Here is a 21,259-nt window from a genome sequence, read left to right on the forward strand (position 1 = left end):
CTAGAGCAGCAACAAAAGTGATGGGCAGGAAGCTATGAGATTTAAATAGCTACCTCCGAGAGAGAGAAAAAAATCAGCATTAGATGGATGGGAGAGAAGGCAACCGCTCCCAGGGATATGCATTTGGATTGGAGCCCAGATGGTGGGGCAGACGCTGGGCACCAATACACCTCCATGAGACCAAGAAGGTATTGCCTTCTGAGTACCTCCCTTAGTCTGGAGGAGACCAATTCAGCTGTAAGTCTCTAAGCCAGACTGGAGTGGCATAAATGCTGTTTTATTTACTTTGTTGCTGTTGCTGTTTTATGTATTTTGTTCCTTACTTGACTGAAAAGTTTGCTGCAGAATGGCCTCTCCTCCCTTTGTTGTTACACCTCCTAGTTCAGTAAAATATGCAGGGCTTCCATGCAGTTTGGGGAGGCAATGGCCAGCCACCTCAGTCCATTGAAGGTAAGCATCTTTACTGAACAGACACAGCAGCACCTGTTGGAAGCTTTTCCCTGTATTTTGTTTTGTCCTCCTTTTCTACCCCTTCTTGAAACCAACCACCCTTTCCCCCTTTTATAATTTACTTTCTTTTTATACATCGTTTCAGCCACGTTGAGTCCAATGCAGGATTTGAGTCCAGTGGCCAATGAACTTTTCAGGGTACAAGCTTCCAAGAGTCAAAGTTCCCTTCTTCAATATTTTTGGTATCTGAAGAAGGGAGCTTTGACTCTCTTATACCATGAAAATCTTGTTGGTCTCTAAAGCGCCACTGGATTCAATCACTGATGTTTCTTTTTATAAATACATTTTCCAGCTTTGGGATATTCCTCTGGGATATTTCTCTTAATTATTTCCCTAGGTGCCAAGTTGCACAGGCACTGCATTGTTTTTTATAACATATTCTCCAGGGTTTATACCCTGTTATTTCTTTATTGGTCTAGTGCTGTGCAAAAAGGAAATCTTAGCTGGTCAGTCTAGATGTTCACAGGAGATACCTGCATGGTAGTAGCATTTGCCAGGTAATGTACAGGGAACCCTGTCTCTGGGAGTTTCCCCAACAGGAAAGGCACCTTCCCTCCCTCTTTCTGTCACAATTTGCTTTAAACAAGCAAACAAATTAAAAAATATATATAGGGTGTGGAAAAATGAGATACTCATTTGAAGTTCATATGTGCATTTCCCCTGTTGTTACGCAACTTTATTACTTGGGGGGGCGGTCTTTTATCCCTCCTGTCCCATTAAGAATCTAATCTGAATTTTGTAGCCTTACACTAAACTATTTGCATTATATTAAACACCATCTGTCTTCCTAGCTTAAACCAAGACTTGATTTTCTTCAATCATTATAATTTCTAATAAGCAAAAATGGCTTTTTAAAAGAATTTTTATAGACTGTTCTTAACATGTTGTATTATATTGATGACAATCAATCCTCTCATGCTTCAGACTGCCTCTTCCTTAAATAGTTTATTAAGTACCTTACTGTGTGACCTCTGACTCATAAAAGCTCATACTGGAATACGACTTTATGGTACCACTGGATCTCTGTTTTGTTTTGTATCAACAGACTAACATGGCTATCCCGCTGGAATTAAACTAGACTGGACAATTTATAAGTCATTCTCAGAGAGAGGGTTCAAAGTACTGCAAGATACCCTAGTATATAACAGCAGGCAAAGTATTTTGTGAGCAAGCTTATTATAGTCCGTTGGCATTTCTTGAATGCCATGCCCAGCACTACCTATTATTTACATTGCCAAATTCAGCTCAGGTAACATAGCTATCTGTAGAACTCATAACACTTTAATCAGCATATTTTGGGGGCAGTCTGACTGCCTCAGCTGCTTGAGTGAAAATTTAGTGAAGTAATTTTCTAACTCAGATTGTAATCCAAAATTGAGTGTAAAGGTGGAAATGAAAGTATGATGAATGTGTAATCTATAAAACCATGACCTAGGACGTCATATATCAGTTTCTACGTACAAGATCCATGAAAAATCCTTGGAGTGGAAAAGTAGGATCCAAATACTCCCAATTTATACTAAACTAAATACAGGAACATCCTTCTATATTAATGCTTGTTTTGGAAACAAGCCATAATATAGAAGCCATAATATAATATGTTATTAAAACTGCATCAGAAAAACAAAAGTCATTAATGACAAAATCTCGGATATAAACACCTGTTCAAAGTAGCTTCATTGCTTTGCTATTTTACCTTATTTATACTGCAAGCTATAAACCACTTCAGTTTACTTTAACTGACTTGAAAAGAAATATAGTCTCAGTGTTGGCACATTCATTTAAATAGGTCGTAGACTACACTGGTAACTTGAAACCCTTCCCACAATAAAATAGTAAACACAAACATGCAACTGTTGTCTGTGGGATTTCTGAAAATAAAGCTTCATAAAGACCTTTTAGACCAGGACCTGTGAGAATATAGACATATGCAGTCGCAGTGACAGAAGAGATTGATCTATAGTATGAAACTATACTATATCTATATCCAGGGTTTTTTTTCAACGGGAACACGGTGGAACGGAGTTCCGGAACCTCTTGAAAATGGTCACATGGCTGGTGCCCCCGACCCTGATCTCCAGACAGAGGGGAGATTAGATTGCCCTCTGCGCCGCTCAGCAGCAGCTAAGTGTGCTCTAAGACAAAAAATGACTCAAATTGATTATGAATCAAGGCCAACTAGCAAGACAGGAAATCTTTGGAGCCAAACAAGATCATTTATTTAAAATGAACAACCTCAGGTTTTGTTACCTTGAAGCACTGAGAGTCAGCATCATTGACTCACCCTCTATTTCATACCAACCTGCACAATTGCATTAAATAACACTGATTGGTATCACAGATCAGAGGAGTTCACAAATGTTAGCCGTTATAAACAGCTCAAAGCTCTGAAACATTCGTATAAACAGGTTCTCTAGAACCAGTGTAGTGGCAAGTCAATATCTTCTCAACCTCAGCTCTCCTCTGAGCTAAAAATATTGGCTTTCCTTAAAGCTAGCCTCTTCCACAAGCACATAAATATACACCATACTGCATATATACTATTTAGAAGGATGGGTATTCCCATTTATAGCTGATTTGCAGCAGTTAAAGACTACACCCACACCAGCCAGCATTTCCATGGCTGAAAATTCTTAAGAGAAATCCAAAGAACAATAAGGAAAGTACCTCCAAGGGTGCAGAGAGGGATTTTCTCACTAATGAACCGCCACATTCTTCTCTCCTTTAACATACTTAGAATTAAGCAGCAATGTTTATAGAGAGTGCAGATTAGAAACACCTCTCTCATTAGAAATTAAGCCGTGATTCCTACCAGTAAACAAGCAGGGAACAGATACATACTGTTTCCCTCTAAAACACACTCATTTCCCCCTCCAAAAGTCAAGTTTCTTTCCACAATTCTTCCTCCACTCTCCCCTCTCATAGCTATAGATAAGTTCTCCTTTCCTGTTCCTTTCAACCAATTTTGTGACAAAACCTCACTAGGGCTTGGCCTAGAAATCTGCTTTTAGCAAACAGATGGAGAAAAGAAAATGGAAGAACACTGTTTTTGAGAACATGTAGAATGCTTTTGGTTCACTTTTAAATTTGTATCCTGATGCTTTATCAGGAAATAAAGTCTTGAAGAAAGACCTGCCTTCCATTCCTTGCTGGGTTCTCACCGGACTAAGAGAAGGAACTAGCCAACGTCATTAATACTGGCACCTAATTTAGTTTAATTAAGGCTTTGGAAGAGAAAGTTCAGAGAAGAAAAATCAGTAAACCCATCAAAATATTACATATTCTGCCAATGTCACTGAGAACTTATAAAGTAATCGGATCAAAATTTATAATTTTAAGGATCATTATCAACTGTATCTTCAGTATGTATTTCAAAGGTAGACAGTGGCTGTTTTCACACGTCTTACCGGCTGTGGAAAATTGTTCGAAACTCCCAGAATGACAGCGTCTTCCTGGCGTGGTGTGATCTCCCACCATGACTCTGGTTCATAGCTCGATGCCATCAGAAATGACAGAAAATCACGCCAAGAAGATGCCATCGTTCTGGGATCTTTGTGCAATTTTCCGTGGCCAGTAAGACTTGGGAAAACGGCCACAGTTTAGGGAGTCCATTGTTTCTTTAAGGCTGTTCTTGACTTCAGCTAGTCTGAGAGAAAGAAATATAAGAAGAACATGCCGTTGAGTTGCAACTGACTCATCATGTCAATCCCATTCACAGGATGTTCCAAGTAAGAGACAAACAGAGATCATTTGCCACTGTCTTCCTCCATGTAGCAACTCCAGCCTTCCTTGGTTATTTCCCATCCAAGACTAACTATTGCTGATCCTGCTCAGCTTCTAAGTTCTGAAGAGCTTGGACTAAACTGGGGTATTCAGGCTGATACGCCGTTAGTGCATATAAAAAGCAAGATACAAAGCAAAAGGATAGATGTTGCTCTACAATCTGGATGCTTTGAGTCCCAATGTGGGCCCCTGTAAAACAAGGACTTGCTTGTGACGCTTGGTGAGAAAACAACCTTGCTTACTTACAGGTGTCTCTCCAGCAGATTTCCCCAAATAAATGTTACACCTATGGTAAGAACATCTTCCTTGGAATGGCCCATGGCAGTGTACAAAAAGAACTCATAAAGATCTCATCAAATTGCTGTATTATTATACTTCTATTATGTTCCAATTAAATTACTTTTGTCTCATAAGAACTTGAAAACAAACATGGTTAATTTAAAAAGAGAAAACCATCCTAGTCCAGTTAATTGAAGTAAAATCAGCCTATGTATAATTTTGTCTTTGAATAAGAAAAAGAATGGTATGGCAAAAGAGGCATGAATTCTTTTAATGGTTATTGGCTGCTGTTCAGTACAACCCCCCCCCCAACTTTTAGTCATTATAAATAGCTACTATGGCTTGTTTCAAAATTTTAGATTAAACCAGCCAATATCAAAGTAACAGCATTACAGTACATTTACTGCTTTGCATTGCACAAAGCTGCTCTTTAAATAATAAAGTACAATAAGGCTGTTTAATTGAATCCAACATGCTGCAAAGTAATTAACATCTGTAACTGCAGCTGCCCAGTTACATTGTTCAGATACCCAAGTTCCTAATTCACCACATTTTTATTACATTGTTGTTGCCTTCTATCTTCAATAAAAATGTTAGATGTATTCACCTTTTAAAAAGAATAATAAAGCACCCCCATATTTGTCAAATCCCAAACACTTTCCTCTTAGCACCCTTGATAGGTGCTATTCTCTGTCCACATTGTTCTCTTAATCTCCATTTTACTTTAAAATAATTTAGGCAACAAAGTTAAAATAGTCCAATCAATAAAACAATGGAGATTTTGTTTTAAGTACATTTGTTAATTTCCACGGGGGAATTTAGGCCTAACCACATGTTACACTGTTTCTCGGTCCATGCTGGGAAGGGAAGCTCAAACACCTGCCAATTTGGCTCACTCACTTTCCATTTGTTAGTGGTGATCAGGCAGCCAATTAATTAACAGGCTGTTCAGCTGTTTGCAGCCTATTCATGTAAATTCACAGGAACGGGCACCTTGCAGCCATCAGAAGCCAATTCCCAGCTGATGAGGGATCAGCTGGAAGCTGGCTTTTGATCTGCTGGTGAGCCAGCTCCCCAGATGATCACCTGGAAGACGTGTTCTTCTGATCCCCCATCCAGGCAACTCTGCTGCAGGAATGTAGCAAATTTAGTCTGCATGGGGGCATGATCAGAAACCCAGCTGATTTCCATTCTTTTCTCCTCACCCTTAGTTCTTGGCTTGAGCAGCAGAGAAAGGGAGAGAAATGAGCTCTTTCTCCTCTGCATTTAGCAATAGGGAGGTCAGAAGCATTGCTTGTGTCCCATCCAGCTTGGAGGGGAGGGAAGAAAAAGGAGCTCTTGCTCCTCTTCTTCTGCAACTTCATCATTTAGATTTCTACTGACTGGGTAGCATCAGAACTTGACTACCAGATGATCCCCTTATCAATAAATTTGTTCAGCAGCTGTTCAAATTGCTCAATGCAATCCAAATATATCCCTGATCAGCTCACAACTGTTGAACAAAGTTAGTTTGTTGGCTGAAGAGGTTTACTGAGAAATTCTCAGTATCACTAAGGCTAGGTCCTGTCAGATCAGAAATTCTGTGATTGGAGCTTCCACAGATTTTTGAAAGTTAATTCTCAGACACATAGGGACCAAATTCAGATCAGGGCTGCAGTACATGCTTTTAAGCCTTTCCCAGACTGTTCTTCTAAACAGAAAAAGGCCCAGCAAACTGCTCTTTTCCCCACTGAAGAAACAAGTGTACTGAAGGGGCTACATGTAAGTTTCAACACTACTGCAAATCACAGTTCCCCAGACCCATTTCAGTCTGGGACAATTGTAAAAGGGTTGATATTGAAGCCTTCTTTCCCTAAGTGGCATGATCCCAATCCGAATCAGGCACTTAAGTATCTTAGAATTAAGTTTTCAAAAATCATTGGATGGGCCAAACACAAAAGTCCTAGTACACATCTCATTTGACAGGATCTTTGGTACACCCCAAAACTGTGTAACATGGATACACCCATTGAGCCTAATGCAAGAAAACATTTTTGTAATAGATAGAAACCTATTATATATATGTGTGTGTGTGTGTGTGTGTGTGTATGCATGCACGTCTCAAGCAACTTGCTAGCTGAATGAATTTTAAGTATAGTGGTACTTCTATCCCCAAAATTAACATCACTTAGCTACACTTGTCTTATTGTCCTAACATATAATCTCCAAAGGTTATGTTGCAATTATACATTTTTTAAAAAAAGGTTTATTCCCCAGATCTGTTCTCTTTCTGTTTTCCCCCCAAGATTTCAATTTACGTCCCATAAAGCTCATTACATTCATCTACAAAAAATAACTATGTCTGACGTTATCTACATTATGTAAGCTCTTTGGTGAAATTGAAGGCATAGTGTCGAGGTCAGTAGGTGATGAGCTTAAAATGTAATCCCATCTTCAAAAGATAAAATTTTCAATGGCTATTCTTTCAGTGGGAAATGCATTGGTACACCAAAATTAGAGTTTTGACATAGAGAACATTTAGACTCCTCTCTTGGGCAACCTTTGTTATAACAAAAGTAGGACACTGGGTTCCTTTTTACCATAATGCTGTCCTTTCATTTTGCTTTTCTTACAAAATGAAAAAGGTATTACAACATAAAAGAAGATCTGTATGAAGAACTGGACCATACAATTTCAAAACTTGATCTATAAATTAGAGTGTTCCTGGTGAAGAAAATTTGCTCTCCAGTTTGCATTTCTGCAATGACATAGAGTAAAGTTCACTGCCAGTCCCTGACCTCTCTTGCATACATCTAATTTCCAGTATAAAACCCCTGGAAGCTCTGAAATCCTGCGTGGCTGCCCCTAGTCCACCAATTCTCAATAAATGCCAAACTGTAGTAATAGTAATCATAATTAGCATGTTCCTAAAATAACAATTATTACAAAATGATAGGAAGTTCATACTGTTTCAGGGTTAAGTATCAAATATTGCACAAAGGAAGCAGCAGCCCCCCCCCCCAAACATGCCAGTGAAGGAGAAAGTGTTTGTCCCATAGAGGTTAGAGAGATACAACAAAGCAAAGCGAGCAGGTAAATAGCTGACCGATAAATCCAACGCTATGATGGGAAAGGGGCCTCTTCCTGTCTTTCTATTTTTATAGGAAAAAAATTGTCTGTGGTCTTCAAAATAATTTTATTCAAAATATGATTTATATGCGACATATTTTAAAACCTCCTGTGTTATATATCACAGTTAAGATAAGAAACTATAAAAGTAAATGGTTAACCAGAGAGGTTATTGCCAGAAGTAAAAAAACGGTCACCGACACTTAAATATCTGTATTCATGATATTGTATTTATGATACTGTATTAAATGCATGCAACTTACCGGACCAAAAGCATTGCTGTCAAAGCTGTGCCCATGATGATCGCCTTCAACCCATATATGACCATCTGGCACTTTTACATACCTCTTTTTGTAGCTGATGGTTCTAAAGACAAAAGGAAATCTCACATTAGGTACATAAATATAGATTCTGAATACAAAACAAATCCTAATCACATTTCATCATCATCCACCATCAATACCTCCATCTCTCATATTTCCCTGCCAAAATGCTTCGGAGATGGCTAAAAAGGTGGTCGTTTAGATTATGTGCCACTGTGTTATACACACACACACACACATATGTATTTTAATCTGTGTATTTAAGATGTTTTATGGTTTTTAATTGTATATACTGTGAAATATGATTTTAAACTTGGTTGTAATCTGCCCTGAGCCTGCTGATGCAGGGAGGACGGGATATAAATCGAATAAAATAAATAAATAAATTAGTAAGAATCTAAATAATACTAACGATAATCCAAAGCATCCTCATTTTTTCCCTGGACTAACACCAGCACACAATCTGCTGCTCTCTTTCAGATTTTTCATACATTTAAATGTGATATGAATGCAGTTTTTTTTTGTAGATAACTTGCTATCCAAAGCAACCTAAAAGCTGTGCCCCAATGTTTCATTTATGTTTAGAGTTCAGCAGCTCTTAGCTACAATCTCAGCCCATTGTTAAAGAAAAAGTAAGATACCTCTGGGGAGAACCAGTTGAGCAAGAGGTCACATCTTAAGGCAAGCCTGCGCTGAACCAAAGCCCCAGCATGATATCTGATAACATTCCATTCAGTGGCGCAGTTAGGTAATTCTCAGCTCAGGATATAACAGCCTTATGGGCCACTCTTCTCTCCCTTTCAGATGGTAATTACTTAGTTGCATGTAGTACTTCACTTGGAGCAAAATCCTACACAATGTTAATCTAGGCTGAGCCCACTGAAGTAAAGGACTGCAGGAACTACACACAGTGAATTATGCTGGGACGAGGGAGATATCCTGATTCAAATCCCCATTCTGTCATATCGCTCTCTGGGTAACCCTGGGCCATCATTCTCTCTCACTCTGAACTGCCTCATAGGGTGTGCTGGTGATGATGAGGGAAGGCATCTAGGGAGAGTCTAATTGTTGCAGTTAGGAAAGTGGGGAAAGGTGCTTTTTCTTCCTGGAAACTCCTTTGATCAATTTTTTTCCTGGAAAGTAGCCTGGTAATCGGCTGCAACCACTCAGGTACCTCCTGAGAAAATCTAGACTGGCTAGCTGAGAAAGTGGCTTTCCAGCTCAGTCCTAGTACAATAACAAAATAACAGGGCAGAAACCCTGGAAAATACCATATAGCAACTGTAGCACACAGGTGATCTGGCACAAAGGGAAGAGATTCAGAGAAGTATCGCAAAGAAACGTATTGTGAATCCAAAACATGTCATCATAAAAAAAGGTTATTATAGGGGGAAAGGGAGAAATGTTGAGTGGAAAGGGGAGAAAATATAAATACAAATCACAAGGAAGAGTGCACTATTGCACAACACACAGTCTCTCAGATAAACGCAATGCTGTTGGTCTGACTCAGCTAAGAACACTTAGCCAGTAAGGTGCAGTGGCTAGAATGGAGGGCTATGATCTGGAAGACCCAGGTTAAATTCCCCACTCTGCCATGGCAGCTGGCTAGGAAGCTCTATCTTGCACTTTCTGCAGATCCTAGGGAGAAGGTGGAAATTCCACAAATCACAAATCATGAACTTTCACGAAATTGTCCTGTTTCGTGAAACGACTAGTTAGTTTCATGATTCATCAGAACCCAGGGCACTTCAATGGCCACCTTCATACCCAGAGATGCTAAACTTGCAGGGAGACTTCAGCAAGCTCTCCTCCACCCACCCTCACCCAACAAGCCAGCAAGAACAAATGCTCGAAATAAGAATATAAGCAAAGAAAATTAAAGAAAAAAAAGGTAGGCCTCAGTCAAGCTAGGCCCCAGAGCCAGGCAATGCCCTGAGACTGGGGTTGGGAAGGGTGGAGGAAAGAAGGCACCCTCACTTAACGACCTTCCCAGCAAGGACCTGAAAATAAGAAAGAGGCTTTTCAGTCTCTGTTAAAGCAGCAGCAAATCCAGCCCAAAGCTCCCAATTTCACTCACTCCAAATCCCAGCAACAGGTCCTCCCTCTCCCTCTGTCTACTGGAACTGAAAAGCACGAAGCAGAGAGCTGTGCCTTATATAAGAAATGCTCACATACAGCAGAACAGGAGGTCTCTGATTGGCAGACAGACCTGCCTAATAGGGTTTGGAGGGATGAGATTGGTGTTCCCATGGCTACAGAAGGCCCATCTCCTCAGTTGCCTAGGGGATTAACCCCCCTGTTCCTTGCCCGTATAGGGCAGAATGAAAGCTCTCCAGTTGGCAGGGAGATCTATCAAGGTTATGTGGGTTAAGATTGGGGTTTCCAACAGCAACAAAAGGTCTGCAGACATTCTGGGCCTATGTTGCCTAGGGAATCAATGGATCAGCACCAGCCTGTTTGACATCACAAATCATTCATGAACTGAATGAATCAGCCCAAAAAGTCACAAATTTTGTGAAAACCACGGCCCCATGAAACGCATTTTACAAAACATGAATCAGCCCAATTTGTCACGAAATCTGATTCGTATTTCGATTCGTGCCCATGTCTAATTGTTGACTGGAGTAGGTTGTAGGACCATATTATACCATCTCTGTTCCATCTGAACTTGCTCCCAATTTGCTTCTGGACACAGTTCAAAGTGCCTGGGGCCAGCATACTCTCATATGAACCCACCTAACTTCTCTGATCATCTTTGGAGGCCCTGCTTTGGGTGCCTCTGCCATCTGAAGCTTGACAGAGGGCAACCCAAGAAAATCATTCTAGGTCACAGTGCTGAAAGTTTCGGATTCCCTCCCCAGGGAGGTTCATCTGTCTCCTTCCATTCTTCTCTTCTACCAGTGGGTGGAGTCTTCTTTGTTTTCTTTGTCAATCCCTCACTAACTTTTATTAGCCCTCCTCCCTGGTTATTTGTTTTTATATGTTTGTTTGATTGTATCATGTATATATTCATCTTTTAAATGCTATTTTAAATGTTTTAATATTTAACATACTGTAATGTTTTAAAGTTCATCACCTTGGGACCCTGAATTCGGTCAAAAGGTAGCACAGAAATGCTTGTAATGAAATGAATTTCCTGGATTTCCCCTTCCCCCAAAGTGTCACAGCAGATTTTCTAGCATTCTAGGGTGTATTTTCATATTTCAGTTTTCCATATTTCAAAACAACATAATTCCTGACTGTGGCAAATCAGGCTTGTAGGAGACCCCAGGGAAGTTAAACCCCTCCCTGCAACCTAGGCTAGCTAGAAATAAAGAATAATGGAGGAAATTGAGAATATATTAGTATTTAAATTACTGTAGAACTATATAAACTAATCAGAATTAGCCAAAAAAAAAATCAAGCTTCTGAGGAGAGGAGTGATGCCTGCCAAAATCACAAACCACAGGTGAAGAACCACATACCAGCAAATGCTGGTAGACCAAAAGAAACACCAGACTGTAGAGGCTGAAAGTTCAAATCCGTCGCTTCTGCTACCGTGTTAAATGACAAATACCTTAAAACCTTAACTATCGTTAAACACCAGGTGGAAGTTTGCAATTCAACCCATGATACATTCTTCATAAATGTGAAACACAGCTGAGCTTCCCTGAAGCTATACAAGTTGTAGCTATCAAAACATACCTGGCACAATAACAGATGTTTTTATTCTATTAAGAATTCTCAGAGGAAACTGAAAAGAAGTTTAATGCCTCCAAGCAGTTGTCCTTTTTTCCCAGTAACAGTTTTATAAAATACCATATGAAGTCATTTTTCCCCATCACATATTAAGTCTCGAAGGGTTGAGAACCTCCCCTTGTTTTTAGTCTGTCACATTAGGCATTGTACAAATTATAAAATGGTCATTAGCATGATAAAAGCAAATATATTACTCAAAGCCTTTAGCTCGGATTCTCCTGTTCCATGCAGTTGCTGCCGTATTTAAAGCCGTGCTGTACTACATTTCCGAACTCCACCAGGCCAACAACTTGCATCTTAATCTAGCAGGGCAGGTGAGAATTCATTGATCTGAAGACTTTGCGCTCTTTATTCACACAGCGTAAATTAATTTGGAATTCACGTGGTCTTGCAAGGGCCTGCCAAGCCTAAATTCAGCTTCCTTATATATTGTGAATTCAATAATGTGTTCAGCTCTGCGAATCATACATTTTACAATGCCACAAAATCTGTTTTGTGTGAGACCTGTACCTTCTTTTCCACAAAGGTTTTTATCACTGGAATCTCATGCCCAGAATATGAATCCACAAGAGTGATTATGAGATTTACATCACTAGCATATCATTATTTATAAATAACTTTGTCGTGGTGGTGGTGGTGGTGGTGGAAGTAGTAGTAGTAGTAGTAGTAGTAGTAGTAGTAGTAGTAGTAGTATTTCTATACCAGTTGAAGTGTTCAGAGTATAAACTTATTTGTTCAAAGCACAAACCTCCTTTAAAAGCATGTACATTTATAATGCTGATCTGATACACTGAGTTTGGTGCGAACCAACTTGCATATCAAGTTGTGGGTGATCTGTTTTGCTTTTTTGCAGAATTAATAATACCGTTTCCAAGTCTGCCGCCTTCTAGGCAAGAGTGAATGTGTGACTTTCTTATCAGTACCAAAAAACCCATGGATATTTGCAGCAGCTCTCATTATATGCATAAAAGATTATTGGGGGGGGGGGGAACAGGCTCTACGGTTTGCCTTAATTTTACTTTATTTCAAATTCTACACCATGTCACCATTTCTCCTATTAATTAATGAAATGTGAACAGTAAAAAAAAAAAATCCAACCTCAAGTGGCACTGGCAGGGAGAATATTCAAATATATTCAATGTTCTCCTGGTACTAATATCCCCAAACACAAGGAACTCAAGTCCGTTTTAGAGCTGTATTCTTCTTTGCTTTTAGTTTATTATGTTCTTCCCTGGCACTTCCCCAGTACTTCAGATTTTTGGGCCAGGCAAAGAGAATTTGAAAAGAATTCAGGGGGAAAGCTGCTATCACTATCAGATGGACACTGATGCACGAGAGAAGGGGAGATGTGTGGGGGGGATGGGTTAATAAAGAGCTTGGATTTCTGTTGTGCTGGTCCTGGCCTGGCCCCTACTGCCTACAACTGCTTTGGCGGATTTCATATGTTGATGCTACCCGGGGACAGATGGACATAACAAATGGCAACTACTTCACTCGGGTCACTTTCTCAGATATTTCAGATGGCTGTTCTAAATCCCGAATGCTTACACTTCAGTAGTGTTCATTCATTTCTCCAGGGTTTTGACTATAGGAAGCTTTCATTAATCGATCTTTGTGCTGAACTTCTCCTCAAAGTTTATTGTATTATAACCAGTGCATTTTTCTGGGGGTATGCAGGGGGACACGTACCCCTAAACAGGAGAAAGTAAAAATTTTAAAATGTTGGAATTCCTGCTAAACCAATTCCAAATGTATTATTATGGATATTTATGTGATTTGTTAAGTTTTATGTAGCGTATGTTGGCAACAAAGATGTTTAGTTATATTTAAAGTCACTAGGAGCGCTGTTCATCGTACAAAAAATGGAATGTCTTTGAGCATTGAACACGCCACCGAGATCGCTGGCATAATCAGTGATCGTTTGGGTGCAGACAAATACAAACCAGTCTTCTCTAAGCCACTTGGAGCTCTGGCAGTTGGAATCTAGCACAGTGATTGGTCAGTCTTGTTGCTACCTCTGATGGCGGCGACCAATTCGTGTACATTTTGTGCAAAGAGTGCAAAGTCTGTCTATACTGAAACTATACTTAAGCCTTCAGTGTATGTAAATTCATGGTTTTTGAAAGGACGACATCTGGCGACGGACACCAAAAGCAAGTAGAGGAATCAGGAAGATGTTAGTGAACATAACCTCATGCCAATCTGGAAGTTATTGTGAGCTGTGTAATATGAGGTAATGCATGTTCTTGGTAATTTTGTCCATTGACTGCATTTTTTTTTCTGATTTGAACTATAAAATGGTGATTTTCTTCAGTCAAACAGAGTACTCCTAAACATTTTTTTAGAAAAAAAGCACTGATTATAACAACAGTGAAGTTGTCTACTAGAGCATTCTACACACTGAAGTGTGTAGATGACTGGGGAAGGCAATGGCAAAGCACCCCATAACAAGAGTCTGCCAAGAAAACGTCGTGATGTGACATCCCCCCATGGGTCAGTAATGACTCAGTGCTTGCACCTTTACCATTTTACTTAATGTCCACCAAAAACAGTCAGAAAGTTGATCTTGCATTTCTAGGAATGCAGCTGACAAACCCAGTCTCCAAAACTATATTGTTGTGCGAGAATAACAAAAAGATTTACACAATCTATCTTGAATAGATTGTACATACAAATTATAAAATAAATATATATCCATCAGCATAATTTTGGGTTTAGCTCCTCCTTTCAAATGAACAAATAACTGGTTACTGACTAAGAAGCTCTCTACATGAGACATCTTATACGGGGATGCTCAAGTGTAGGGAGACACAATTTTAGCCCTTAGCCAGGAAGCGTAGTTTAAGGGTCTGTTGATTTCACCTCCTCTTTGGGGAGGCAAAGATTAAATTAACAAACCCTCTGAGGAACAATCTCTGCTGTCTCTGTCTTTTTAAACTACTGTCATGTAGAGAGGTGAAATTGCCTGAGCCTTTGGCTCTGTCTTTTTAAACTACGCTTCCTGGCTAACATTGCATCTCCCTACTCTTGACCGTCCCTGTGTAAGATGTCTCGTGCAGAGAGACTCTAAGAAAAGAAATGCATTTCTTGCTAAATCACAGCATTTCAAGGCTCCTCTAAAGCTGCCATAAAGCATGCTGCTCAGGAATTCTGTAAAGCACAACAATTACTACACTCAAAGTTCTACCAGCTTCTATCTATGAAACTGTAATAAAAGTTTGTGTCTGTTTCATATGTGTATAGATGACCTTTTTTCCCCTTCCCTGCTCCCATTTTGGACCCCACAAATTCTTTCATCAACAAGGAAACATTTTGGAATGTAATGCTCGGCATCAGGAGAGGAAACGACCAGTACAGGACCTTGGGCTGGCTGCCACAACATGCCCCTGGAGCTAAGAACAGACAAAATGAAGAAGGCTCAGAGAGGGATGCTGCAGGATGCTATACAATGGCTAGTTGGGTGATGGACATAGAGCTGGCTGATTCAAGTTCTGGGAACCAGTGGGCCTAACACAGCACCAGCAGCTGAATGAGGGAAGGCAAAGAGTTTGGATGATGCAGGCCTACCCAACTATACTCAGCCATTTATCACTACATTGTACATCTGATGGGAGATAGAAGAAAAGTTGGCCCTTGGAACACTGAATTAATGAACCCATTATGTTACACTTAAGCAGTCCATGCTGTAGAGATGATTTATTGTATTGGATTAACTTGCTTTCAGGTATCTGCCAGAAACTCCAAACATCATTCAGTTTACTCCAATCTATACAAGCTAGTCTTCTAGAAAATCTTAAAAGCACAAATGCATTGTAAGACACTCCTCCCCCACTCCATTCTGCACACAAACTAAACTTTACTGCTGAAATCCCAAGGACTGGTTTGATATAGGATGCATTATGGACATCACATTTCTGAAAAGAAAATGGTTTTTGATATTACAGGTTGTCATCCTTCTCTGCATCTCAAGAGTTGGTGCAAGGTATTTTTGTCCCTGACAGAAAATTCAAACAATAGAAAAACTGACAATTTCCTGGTCTTTAATGGTACCCCCCATACCTGCCCATCTGAGGTGAGCTGTCTTACCAGCCTAAGATAAAAACAGCCCTGGAGCATCTCATAAATATTCACAGCTGTGTGTCCACCATACACATACAAACACCCTCAAAAACATGCCAAAATTTCACTCCTTGAGAAATAAAGAAAAGTACCAAAGCCATTAAAATAGATGTAAGGAACTGCAAAGTACTGGGAATGATGGTATATGAGATGCTTGTAGTCAGAAAAAAAATCAAAATTGAAATTAATGATAATAATAAACAAGAAAAATCAAGTTGGGAGTGAGGAGCAGAAAAAAAACCCATAAAAATCATTTTTCATGTTATGTTCTAATTATAACATTGAAAACATAAGTGCATTCTGGGATAAACTGAACAGATACAGAACTTTTCACTATATCCTCCATTTGCTTCATGAGGAGTGTCAGTTTAGACCCAAACTTCAGCAACTGGTATTTATTTATTTATTTTATTTATGTCATTTATATTCCTCCTTTCTCACTGAGACTCAAAGCAGATTACATAGTGTGAGATTAGTACAATCAGTGGCAAGGAGAAGGGCAGGTGTTTCCATACAGTATCAAGAACATCTTCATAAACAATGTCATGGGGTAAAAGAATATAAGTTTACAAAGATATAGTATTAGCAAGGATCCAGTATGGGAAAATAGATTTTTTTGCGGGGGGGGGGATAGATTTTTTATTTATAAATACCATTCTACATACATACAAGAAAACAACTTGATTCGGCATTACAGCAACTTGCCGTCACAGAAGAATACTTAAAGGAACTTTTTAAAAACATGAAATAACTTTTTTTAAAAAAAACTTTTAAACTTTTAAATAACTTTTAAATAACTTTTAGCAGGACATTGAAACTTTATGAAAAGTCTATCAAAAACTACAAGAAGAAAAACTTCAAGAAGAAAACATCAGGTGCAGCAGAAATTACAAACCATAATTGTAACAAATAAACTACATTATATATTTTTATATTTTTATATTTATTTATTTTTTGAACCACAATTTTATGCCTCTGTGTCAATTTATTGAGTATTATTAAACACTGATGTCTATTAATTCAGGGTACTGGGGGATTGACTTCTGCAAACCATCTCCATCTATTCCACCACAGTCCCTTCTTTGTTGCTCTTAAGGTCCATTCCTCCCATCTCCTTACCTTCCCCAAATAATTAGTTACACAAGAAATGGTTTGCACCAATGGAACTGATATTTTAGTGTAATTTTCTTGCTTCCTGTTCCTCATAATAACGCTAAGTAAAATAATAATAATAATAATAATAATAATAATGATAATAATAATAATAATAATAAAAACAAAAAACAATGTCATAGGGTAAATGAATACAAGTTTACAAAGACACAGTATTAGCAAGGATCCAGTATGGGGTTGAGGAATTGCTGAAACAGAACATAATCAGTTCTAGGACTTACATTGAACAACATAAAGCACAGGTAGTATATAGGAGTATATATTTAAAGCAACAGATAATATCTAAGGGAACAATGGTGAAATCGATGGTTTCTAACTCATTAGCGAAACATCTGGGATCCCTTTCCTACAATCCTGCCCTCTTAGCTGAGAAAAAAGGCCTTTTTGAATAATTCAGTTTTGCGTTGTTTGCGGAAAGCCAGGAGGGTGGGGGCTCTCCTGACTTCCTCAGACAGGCCGTTCCATAGGGTGGGGGGGGCACCACAGAGAAAGCCTGTGTACGGGCTGCTGTTGATTTTGCCCATGTACAGGTTGGCACCTGCAAGAGACCCTATTCAGATAAGCAAAGCTGCTGTGGAGGGACATAGGGAGAGAGGTGGTCCCATAGGTATGCTGGACCAAGGCCATGAACAGCTTTGTACGTAATAACCAATACCTTGAACTGAGCACGGTAACTGATAGGTAGCCAATCAAGTGACTGTAGGATGGGAGTGATGTTCAAGCTCCTGCTCACTCATGATAATAGTTGAGCTGCAGCGTTTTGCACCAATTGGAGCCTCCTAGTTAACTTAGATTGGAGACCACTGTATAGTGCATTACAATAGTCAAGTTTTGATGTTACCATAGCATGGATCCAGTTGGCCAGGTCGGCTGTGTTGAGATAAGAAGCCATTTTCCAGGCTAGAGTGAGATTGTAGTAAGCATTTTTTGCAGCTGCCTTAACATGTTTTTTAGTAGTAGCACTGGATCCAGTATAACCTCTAGGCTCTTAACCAAGTCTGCAAGGGTCAAACGAACTCCATCGAAAGTGGGGAGTACAATGTTTTTCAAGATCTCTGACTTCCCAACAAGCATCACTTCAGTCTTGTCTGGGTTCAATTTTAATTTGTTTAATTTTAATTCAGCCATTTTACTATGGCTGTCAGGCAGAGATCTAAGATTTCTACTGCATCCTCTGGGGACCTGGATAGCGAAATGTAGAGTTAGGTATCATCTGCATATTGATGACATCCAACTCCACAGCTGCGAATGAGTTCTCTTAAAGGTTTTACATAGAGGTTGAATAACATGGGAGATAAGATTATGCCCTGAGGGACCCGACAAGATACTTCCCATTCTGGAGATAGCTGATCTCCGACGGCAACCCTTTGAGTCTGTTCCATGAGAAATTATTTACACCAGTCCAAGGCACATCCTTTGATGCCCACTTCTGTTTCTAAACGCCTCAACAGGATGGTATGGTCTACTGTGTCAAAGGCTGTAGACAGATCCAGGAGGAGCAATGAAAAGGCATGGCCTTTGTCTATATTCAGATGGAGATCATCCACTAACCACTAACGCTACTAGTGCTGTCTGTGTCCCATGCCCTGGTCTGAATCCAGACTGGAAAGGGTCTAGACTAGAGCGCTAGAGTTTTCCAAGAAGATCTGGAATTGGTCAGCTACTGCTCTCTCAATCACTTTGCCCAGAAAGGGCAGATTAGAGAGTAGACAATAATTGGCCACATCAGTTTTGTCTAGAGATATTTTTTTTAATTAGCGGACAGATAACTGCCTGTTTGAGCGGGTTTTGTATTATGGTGCACAAATGTGTTAGCATTTTGTGATTGTAGCTTTAAGTGCCAGAGAAGAGAATTCTTTGGATTTCTATGGGCTCCTCAAAAACAAAAAAATTACTGCAGAGTTAATGAGAAGGGCAAAGGAAAAAGACGACCACTAATGTTGTGTAGTACCTACTTCTTTCTCTTCATTTAAAAAAAAAAAACTTTATTTTTATCCCACCTTTCTCCCCAATGGGGACCAAAAGCAGCTTACATCATTCTCCAATCTGCCATTTTTTTCCTCACAATAACTCTGTGAGATAGATTAGGATGAGTGGGTATGACAGGCCCAAGGAAGCCCAGCAAGCTTCCATGGAAGAGTGGGGATTTGAACCTGGGCCTCCCTGTTCTGTGTCCAACATTCTTACCCAGGGCTTTTTTTTCTGGGAAAAGAGGTGGTGGAACTCAGTGGGTTGCCCTCGGAGAAAATGGTCACATGGCTGGTGGCCCCGCCCCCTGATCTCCAGACAGAGGGGAGTTTAGATTGCCCTCCGCGCCGCTGCGGCACGGAGGGCAATCTAAACTCCCCTCTGTTTGGAGATCAGGGGGCAGGGCCACCAGCCATGTGACCATTTTCAAGAGGTTCCGGAACTCCATTCCACTGCGTTCCAGCTGAAAAAAAGCCCTGTTCTTACCACTACACCACACTGGCTCTCAGTAGCTCTCATTTCTGCTGTTGCTATCACTATTTTCATTGTCATGCAAGCTTGAAGGATTTTTTTACACTTCAGCACTCATGGAACGAGGGAGGAGGGGAGCAAGAAGAAGCTTGATGCCACTTGACAACATGAGATGCCTCACTAAATGGCACTGCATTTGAGTGACACACAAGGTGACTGATTTGCGTCAGTGGCTGGGATATATTGGATTAGTTATACAAGGACTGCATGGTGTAAGGAAGCAAGACCTTGGGATTTAGCTGAGAAATCTGCAAAATAATGGCTTGGACTATGGAAAGTATACAGTATCTAACTCATCCAAGTATAGAATGTGTATACCTTACGTTGGAACCCTAAAATAGACTGTACAAGGAAGTTCTGGGCAATGTAATTTCTCAATAGTGGAGGGCCACTGAGAATGGTCTCATTGGCTTTATAAACCTTGTTTGTAAAGGCCAAAGTTAAGCAGGTATGAAAATATTTAATGTAGTATTGTGTGCTGTCCTATATGTGTCAATGGGTATTTTTAAAAATTAGGCCAGTGTTTTAAATTAATGCAGTATTATCTACTAGAAATCCCTGGAATAGAATTTAGAATACAAATAAATCAATAAACCTTTGAAGTCGCTGTGATACTTTTGATGCTACAGAGAACCATGCGCTGCACTCCTTCTCTCATCTGGCATTATAATATGACCGCTCAATTAAGCTGTCTATATCTGGAATTGACATGTCCCTTATGCAAGTACACCAACAATATTTGATTTAACCAAATAAATTCTGTTTTTTAAAAATCCTGCTTAGCAAAGTGGTGTCCCCCCCCCCCCGCCACAAAAGGTGTATTCACGATGATAACCTACAACCATAAACTCATGTCACAGCAAACTGGATCATCCATTATTTAATTTGGGAATTTTTTTTACATTTTCAAGGTAATTTTATTATTGGATTACTTTGCAACAAAATCAATAAATCATTTGTGCATGTTAGCTTAAGCAGCAGACTTCGGAAACCTGTATTTAGTTAATGATTGCTGTTTGACTTTAATTATTATTGTGAAGGATGCTTTCAGTTTTACTTGAAAACACAAAAACAAGATGCAGGCATTGTCCTGGCACCTCTCCCTTCTGTAATTAAAAGCGTGACAATTAATTATTGACATTGCTATATTCTTGCAAACTACATACGCAACATTTAAGCAAGGCCTAGTTCTCATTGAGTATGCATGTGACTCAGGGAATCCTGTATAGGTCTACCCAGAAGCAACGGCTTCCAGACTCACCTGGGGGACTGGATTGCGGGCGTTTTGGGGGAGGCAAGTGGGGAGATGGCATGGTGGCTGCCATGTTGTGGAGGGGCTGGGAAAGACCAGGGGCCAGGGGTCATGTCCAGGTTCATCCGGTGCAGCCCCAGGCCTGGGAAGCTGGCCCCTGCCCTTCAGCACTTGGCCCATGGCGGTAAAAAGGTAGGATGTGCCAGGGGCTTGCTTGCCAGTGCCGCGCAAATGCCACGAGGTCTCGGTGCCAAGGGAAAGGAGGCTGCGCGAGACGAGGAGACCACGAGGCAAGAAGGCGACGAGGCGGCTGCGAGGCGAGAAGGCTGCGAACAGGCCGCAAGGAGAGGAGGCCACAAGCGGGCAGTGCGAGTTGGCAGCGGCGGCAGGAGCGTGCCTGCCGCACAAAGCCGTTTAGGTGGCACCAGCAACATCAATGGGAAGAGGGCCAGATGGCCATCGCGCCGGAGCAGGG

At 40.2% G+C, this 21,259-nt stretch overlaps 1 protein-coding gene across 2 annotated transcripts in view; it reads right to left on the reverse strand.

The window, feature by feature from the left end:
- Positions 1 to 21,259, reverse strand: part of IMMP2L (inner mitochondrial membrane peptidase subunit 2) — a 665,729-nt gene that overhangs the window by 124,221 nt on the left and 520,249 nt on the right. For both annotated transcript variants that reach the window (XM_054989415.1, XM_054989414.1), the window contains exon 5: positions 7,944 to 8,046. In XM_054989415.1, coding sequence (XP_054845390.1) covers positions 7,944 to 8,046 — 103 coding nt within the window. The remainder of the gene's footprint in view (positions 1 to 7,943; positions 8,047 to 21,259) is intronic.

Source organism: Eublepharis macularius, chromosome 9 (genome assembly GCF_028583425.1).
Source record: "Eublepharis macularius isolate TG4126 chromosome 9, MPM_Emac_v1.0, whole genome shotgun sequence".
Taxonomy (NCBI): domain Eukaryota; kingdom Metazoa; phylum Chordata; class Lepidosauria; order Squamata; family Eublepharidae; genus Eublepharis; species Eublepharis macularius.